The sequence below is a fragment of the Mesoplodon bidens genome, assembly GCF_964165515.1.
Source record: "Mesoplodon bidens genome assembly, chromosome: 15".
Taxonomy (NCBI): Eukaryota; Metazoa; Chordata; class Mammalia; order Artiodactyla; family Ziphiidae; genus Mesoplodon; species Mesoplodon bidens.
In genome coordinates this window covers 2185031-2193035 of record NC_138171.1, presented here as the reverse complement: position 1 = coordinate 2193035, position 8005 = coordinate 2185031, and the positions used below count along the sequence as shown (strand labels likewise).

The following is an 8005-nucleotide window of genomic DNA, read 5'->3' as shown; positions in this document are numbered from 1 at the left end:
TGGAAATGCTTCCGTTTTGTTCCAGGTCGTCTTGGCTGTTCTAAGTCCTCTGCAGGTTCGTGTAAGTTTCTAGAATCAGATTGTCAGTTTCTATGAAAATTGCTGGGATTCTGACCGGGACAGCATTGAATCAGTTGAGACAGAACCACTGGGTCCCCTCCGTGGGTACAGCGAAATTTCTCCCTTTAGGTCTCCTTTCATCTCTCTAATTTCAGTGTAAAGATATTAGACATCTTTAATTGTATGTATTCCCACGTATCCCAATGTTTCTGGTGGTGATGTTAATGCTATTTTTCTCACTGTCTAGCTTTTTGCTGCTGGCGTAAGGGATTACGGTTGATTCTGGATACTGACCTTGTACCCCGAAATCTTAGAAAACGCACAAGCACCGGAACCGTTTCAGCGCCGTGTGCGTGGATTCTTTCAGGATTTCTGTGCACTCGACTGTGTCGCCTAAGGGTCCTGCCCTCCTCACCTTCTTCCTCTCCGAACTTCAGGCCTCATTTCTGTCTCTCGCCTTTCTGCCCGACTGGGACTGCAGTTCCCTGGGGAGTGGACGTGGTGAAAGCAGACGTCCTTGTCGTGGCCCTGGCCCATCCCCACAGCCCTCTACCCCGAGCCCACAGAGGTACGCGAATCGGTGCTAAGGTGCTGTGCTGAAACACTGAACAGCACCCGGCGCCCACAGGAGGGAGAAATAACGGACAAACGTGCGCCTCGAGGCTGCTGGCCACGCTTCTGCCAGGGATCATCCCCGGCGAGCATCAGTCTGTGCCTCGGCGAGGCCCCCGGCAGAACGACTGGGCCCGGGAGGACGTGCAGAGAAGCCAGAACCACAGCTCTCGCACCTGCAGAAACCCAGGCACTGCTGCCCCTTACTGACTGACCTAGTTTATTTCAGGCCAAGAACTTAGTGAAAACAAAGGATTAGTCGTGACAGAAAGTCCAAGCATGACCTAATTAATCAACCGCCTTGGGCATTTTCACGCAGGGGGAAGACTGGAAGTTGTGCCCTGGCACTCCCTGCTCAGGCTCTGAAAATTCAGATTTAGTTTCTTTCATCATCCAAAATCACAGGCATTACAGGTTGAACTGCAATCCCCCCCTCCCTAAAGAAAAAAAAACAAAAAACAAAACAAAGCTTATGCCGCGGTTGTGTGGCGGTCCTAACACTCCAGGACCTCAGAACGTGACCTCATTTGGACACAGGGTCTTCACAGAGGTCAAGTTCAAATGAGGTCACTAAGGACGGGCCCTCATCCAAACGACTGGTATCCTGTGAAAAGGAGGAACTCAGACACAAAGACAGATGCACACACGGAGAAAACGCCACGGAAAGGAGAAGGGGCGATGCTTCTACGCCCCAAGGAACATCCAAGATGCCCGCGACCACCAGAAGCCGGGGGGCCAGGGCACATCCTCCACCACCGCACTCGGAACCAACACGGCCCACACACCTGGGCCTCGACTTCAGCCTCCAGAACGGAGACGACCAAAACCTGTGTCTCAGCCACCCGGTCCATGGTGCCCTGTCACAGCAGCCCCAGGCGACTGACGCAACAGGTACCAGAATGAGACCGTAACTCGTAAATAAGCCCACGGATCACGGGAGATCCAGCAAACTCGTCAAAATTAACGTGAAAGCCAGATGCCGAATCTCATCACACCAGCGACAGGGTCTGTGGCTCTCGAGAGGCCGAGTGCTGGCGGGGACTTAGGCGGCTAAGCCTCTGACGGGGGGGCCCCTGGGGAGCTACGGTTCATCAAGGCCAGCCTGTCATGCTCACCACCAGATGGGGTGGGGCCTCCGGAGACCCCGCCCTCCCCATCCAGTTGCGGGGTCCACATCAGGGCTGGGGCCGCCCCCTCCCCGGATCTCCCCCACCCCTCGCCTTACCTTCCCTCTCCCAGGGGTACCCCTGTGCCTCTGCACGGACGGGAGCCCGGCGTCCACGCTGCGCAAGTCCATCTGTGTCCGACGTGGGGAGCCCCAGGCTGAGGGCAAGGCCTGAGCTCGGCTTCCGGGCCCTCGGACGCGACCCACCGGGTCCTACTCTGGAGCACGCAGGTCCTGTCCTTGGAGGTGAGGCTATTTCTACCAGATTCGCTGGGTTTTAGACACTGATTCTAATAAGTAGCTCATAAATACACACCTCAGCAGAACCAGAGCTGAATCTCTGGCAGCAGAATCTACAACTGGAAAACTGGGAAAAATAGGCAAAACAAATACAGATAAATTTGTTTTTAATAAAGGAGTTAATTTTCTTTCAATCCTATATAAAACAATAGCAATTAAAAACTTCATTTTTGAAAGTAAAATATTTACATATGAACAAGTAACTGTGCAAAATTTACATGAAAAAATGGAAAGACAGGGATTTCCTAAAAGACAAAATAAAAGGTGTAACAGTTTTCAGGCGTTGATAAAAAATACTGATCAGCATTCAGTTCACACGCGCGAATAAAGTCTAACGTGAGAATTCACACGGAGAAAGCCGAAGTATTTACAGTCATAAAAGTACTATCAATAGACAATTTAATACAATAACCTCTGAAAATATAAAGAACCAATTAGTATATTTGTAATAAAAAAATAGGTACAAAGAAGGGGCTTTTGCTCTGGACGTCTGTAAAGCGAGTCCACAGCTTGCATACAGCCTCTTAGCAAAATAATTATAGCTACATAGCCGTCCTCACGTTGTGTGCCAAAGGTTATGTACAATTACTGACAAAATACACCGACCAGTTTTCAACACTTGATTCACACTGAAACAGTCTTCTGATGATTCTTCTCAAGTCTGGTTTTATTTCCTCTAAGTTTTTTCACTTTTAGCTAAAAAACAGTGCAAGTAAAATAGATTTATGCTGAAAAGGTTTTCATTTCTTTTAACTTTACAGCTTTACAAACGATAGCAAATAAAATGCATTTGTACAGATGCTGACCACACATTCAGAAGGAGCCACGTCGCCGGGCCCCCGCGAAGCAGAAAGGGATGAGCCCCAGGCGCAGGCAGACGGTGAGCTGCCTGCTGCCTGAGGGTCCTGAATGGAGGGCCGGGGACGGGAGGGAGATAAATAGTCTAAAAAAATCAGTTTGCTTTGCCAACTGACTCATACAAAAATAAAATAAATGAAATGAGGTCATCGGCTGTAGACACACACCTCCGCAGTAAGTTGGGTTGAACTAAACCAAATGCACAAACGATGTAGAAACCGCTGTGAGGAGACAGAGGGCGGCTACGTATTTGCTAAACGATCCCATCCGTGTCTATATATGGCTTGTTGGGCAAGAAGGCCACTCGATCAAGATGAGTTAAGATTTACTTGTCCTTTAAGAGGACCCGCGGGCCTCTTGTTCTCTGCTACAGAAACGTGTTTTCCTTCATACTGAAGAGTTGACTTAGAAACAGGAATATAAAACTGTTCCATTGTAAAGAGGTGGCTGTTTTTTAAACAATATCCCATTTGCTTGTTACAAAAAGGCGTAATCTGCAAATATAGAAAAAGTCCCCAGGCGTCTCCGTCTAAGAGGCCGCGTCCGTGCTACTTAAGGAATGCTTTGTAGAGCAACAGTGAATGGCTTGTCTCACGTTCATTTTCTAAACAAAATATGAGGTCCCTGAGGTTGACCCGCGTGATCCTTTGCCGCGTGAACTGTCTGGGTGTTCCGACGCCGGAACTGCCTGGGACCGCTGAGCCTGGGCCCGAGCCCTGGTGACGAGAAAGGAGAAGACAGCCGAGTTAGTGGTGCGCAGAGGTGGGCAGGGCCCTCGGCGCTGGAAGGAAGGGGCAGGACCGACTCACGTCTCCCTACACGTGTCCCGAGAAACCCTGGCTCCAGGGCTTCCCTGGTGGCGCAGTGGTTGAGAGTCCGCCTGCCGATGCGGGGGACACGGGTTCGTGCCGGGCCCATGAGCCATGGCCGCTGAGCCTGTGCGTCCGGAGCCTGTGCTCCGCAACAAGAGAGGCCACAGCGGTGAGAGGCCCGCGTACCGCAAAAAAAAAAAAAAAAAAAAAAAAAAAAAAAGAAAGAAACCCTGGCTCTGGAGGAAGCCAGGCCTACTGCTGGAGCTGAAGTGCTTTACGAGTCCCTAACGGGGAGGGCTGAGAGCAGGGGGCTCGCTGACCCTCCAGGACAGGTGCTCTCAGGCACGCGCTCGAGAACACTAACCCCGAGATTCCCCCCAGAGCTCAGACTCTGGCCCCTGGGGCACGAGGAAGGAAAAGGTGGCGGCTCCTGCCCCAAGGGGACGGCAGAACAGCTCCGGGGCTTGTGGCTGGCGTCCCCAACCTCCAGGCATCCAGGGACTCAGGTGTGCTGACGCCGTGGCCGTGGCGGCCGAGACATCCCCGCTTTGCTGACAAAGGCACACTTCTCAAGGCCACAAGGTCTAGACTCCTGGGCTGGGCGGGCTGGTGGTGGTCGGCTGGCTGCGCCGAGGGCTCCACGGTCACCACGTCGTCCATGGCCTGGAGGGGGCTCCCTGCTTCCCCGGGGTTAAAGCGGCGGTTCGGCCGGCCTGGTCGGCCCGCGGGGGATCCGGGCGACGGCTGGGGCTCTGACGCCTGCCTGCTTGGCACAGGCGGGGTTCCGGGCGCTCTCCTGCCGCGTCGCCGCCCCTCGGCAGCAGCATCCCGTGGTTTCAGCACGTCACCACCTCCAACCGACACTCACAGGCGTGAACCCCGCAACTCCCCACCGGACAGTCCTCGGTCTTCCACTCGGAATGAACAGAGCGTCTGTATTCTGATGGTTAAAGTCGCTTGTGTATATTTCAAGCGCAAACCTTCCAGTGGTATTTTTACAGCATTTTCTCGAAGTTTAAGGTGGGAGCGATGAGCCCTATGATGCTGGAGGCGGCGGCAGCACAGCAAGCAGCCAGCAGGTGGCAGGTGAGGCTGGTCCCTCCTGGGCACTCAGGGCACGCAGGCGCTTCTTCCACCGTTAACCTTATGCCCCCTTCAGACACCCTTAACCACCGGGGTCCCTCCTCCAGGCCAGTCCTCTGGTGACTACTTTTCCGTGTTTGGAACAACTATTTAGAGGTTTTCTTGGCAGTTTCCCCTGAGTCTCCATAACGGCCCTAAAGGAGCATTTTGTGAACGAGACAAACAGCGCCCCTGAAAAGGGGGTGATGAAAGCACGCAGTTGAGAGGAGCCAGGAGGAAAACGGGGTTCCGTCTCCGCAGCCGGGGAGCTGGCCTGCGCCGGGGGCCCTGCGGGCGTGAAGCCTCTGCACCACGGGGGAGCCTGCAGGCCAGGCCGAGGCCAGTGCCTGGCCAGACGGCTGGGGCGGGGCCGGGGGGCCAGCGGGGCGGGTGGGAGCTCCTCCCAGCCTTGGGGGTAGAGCGGGTGGCGCCAGACCCTGGGGCTCGTGGAGAGCCAAGCGCTGCCTCAACCACGGCCAGGAGTCCTCTGTGACACAAGCTACAACTCTGGGCCACGGCTGATGTTCTTACTTTCAAAACAGTTCAACGGCCAAAACCAGCTGGGACAGGGGGAGGGCTCCCTTCAGGCACAGCATTTAAAGCTGAAGCTCAAGAAATCCCTGCAAGTAGTATTTTAATGAGATCTTTTTTAGAAGTCAGAAGTGCTTCCACACAATCCAGACGGGCAAGCGTTAGCACAGCCCACAGCCAGGGCTCCGGGGCCGGGACCACACGGGCCCCACTCCGCACGTCTCAGGCTCCGAAGGTCACGACGCTGCCACGCGTCACTGTTCTATGGACTTGAATAAGAAGCCTACGTGCTCACAGGCATCCTACTTGACAACTCAAATGACTTCTGATTTCATGGCGTGAGTGCTGTCCTTTGATCGTACTGCCCTTGGGGTGTCCTGGCCAGAGAAGGCGGTCACAAGAGCCCAGCGCCCAGCCTGTGGGCGCGAGGACCGGTCCGGCCCAGAGCCCCGTGCGGGAAGCCCGGGGAAGCGGCCCTCGGGCACAGCAGCCGAGCGGCCAGCAGTGACCTCAAGTGACAGAAAAATGCGGGGCAGGTGCCGGCGTCCACCTTCAACAACATTCACACTCCAGCAAAGAGGCTGACTCGGTGTGTTTTGTTTTGTATTTGCAGGCACTGGGGTTGAAACAAAGCGACCGTGGACACACGGTTTACATTCTCCCGGAGGCCAGCTTCCTCCCTGAAAGTGCCGTGTGACCATCATCACGTCCTGTCACAGGACTGCTGAGCGGATTCAGGAAAGGAGGCGGTTATCTCCTTTGAAGGCAATCTTTCCACTGTCAAAAACACCACAACCAACCTGACAGGCAACAAACACTCAAGGTGAAAACCAAATGGAAACCATCGCCTCCGTCCCAACCCCAGCTGGCTCGTGGGGTCACTCCGCTGGGGCCCCCAGGGCCGTGCACAACCAGCGGTGGCCGCCGGTGCAGCTTCAGACCTGCCGTGGCCGCTCGCCCAGTCGGCGGGGAGCACCAGCCCCTCGGGGACTGTCTCGGGGGGACTCGCACCACGGGGGCCTCGTTGCCGCTCCCCCCAGAGCCCCCTTGACAACGGTGAGAGGTCTGTGCCCACGAGAGGGCACCTCTAACCCGCGTGATGTCCCGGCGTCCCAGACGGCGAGTGACGAGGTCGCGGTGCCAACAGCACAGGCCCCGCCGGCCTGCTGTGCCCCCCGCTTCGTGCCGGCGCGGTCCCCACACTCGTCCATGAAACGGGGCCCACGCCCAGCACAGGAGGCTGGAGGGCGCTGTGAAAGGCGGCAGCGCGGAGCCCCTCAGGCACTCGGCTGAGAACAAGGGCCACGCACAGGAGGCTGAAGACAAGCTCACCCCGGCACCTCCCATCGTCTCCCCAAGAACCGTCCAGAACAGGGAGGGAAACACAGACCTACCCAGGGCACGGCACCCGCACAACACGAGGATGAGGCCCAGGGCCCACAGTGCCTCCGCGAGGCCAAGCACCAGAGACAAGAGCAGGGAGGGGGGGTCCCCGCCAGAGCGGGCCTGGGGGGCCTAAGAGCGCACAGCTTCTGAGATGAGTCCTTTGAAACTGGGCAGCGGCGGCGGGCAAAGAAGTAAGGGGGGGTGACTGCAGGGTCCAGCAGGCACAGGGCCTCGCCACCAGAGGACACTCAGCCCTCCTCACCCTCGGACAGACACCTGCGAAGCCACCGGGCTCTGCAGAACTGTCAGCAGAGGGCACCGTCGGATGGCGAGTCTTGTAAACACCCAAACCATGAAAATGCACATGAGGAAGACACGCAGGTCCACAAAGAACCACTGCAAAAAATCAGAAGATGAAACTCCACACGTATCAGAGACAAACTCAGTCTGGGAAAACAAGAAAACTGTAAGACAACGCTTTCAACAAAAAAATATATACTTCACATCTGAGGATATGAAAATCACCTTGAATCAAAACCTCAAAACTCAGGGGGAAAATGGATTGAAAACCAGAAAGAAATGAGAGTTGATCCGACACAAGAAAGAAATGAGAAAAAAGGACAAAACTATCTCAGAAATTAATATAAACTGTAAGGTGCTCAGGAGAGAAAAGACTCGAATAAAAATGTAGTAAGAGGCAAAGAAGAAAGGCAGAAAAACAAGAGAATAAAAATGAGACAAGGGCTTCCCTGGTGGCGCAGTGGTTGAGAGTCCACCTGCCGATGCAGGGGACACAGGTTCGTGCCCCGGTCCGGGAAGATCCCACATGCCATGGAGCAGCTGGGCCCGTGAGCCATGGCCGCTGAACCTGCGCGTCCGGGGCCTGTGCTCCACAACGGGAGAGGCCACAGCAGTGAGAGGCCCGCGTACCGCAAAAAAAAAAAAAAAAAAAAAAGTCAGAAAAAAAAAAAAAAATGAGACAAAGAAAAGAAATTAAAGGACCAGGAAAAAAACAGGGGGAAAGGAAGCAACCAAAGGAGGAAATGTACTCAATCGTCAGAGCCCCCAGAGAAGGAAGACAAATGTGCGGGCAGAGGTTAATACTCAAACTATAATCCAAGGAAACTTTCAAGAAACAGAAAAAAACAAACCTACACAC

The 8005-nt window shown here is 54.6% G+C and overlaps 1 protein-coding gene across 1 annotated transcript in view; it reads right to left on the bottom strand.

The window, feature by feature from the left end:
* Window positions 1-2227: 2227 nt before the first annotated feature.
* TAF4 (TATA-box binding protein associated factor 4) overlaps window positions 2228-8005 on the bottom strand; it is a 72999-nt gene continuing 67221 nt past the window's right edge. Inside the window, exon 15 of the mRNA XM_081256882.1 lies at window positions 2228-3711. Coding sequence (XP_081113008.1) covers window positions 3544-3711 — 168 coding nt within the window. The 3' untranslated portion in view covers window positions 2228-3543. The remainder of the gene's footprint in view (window positions 3712-8005) is intronic.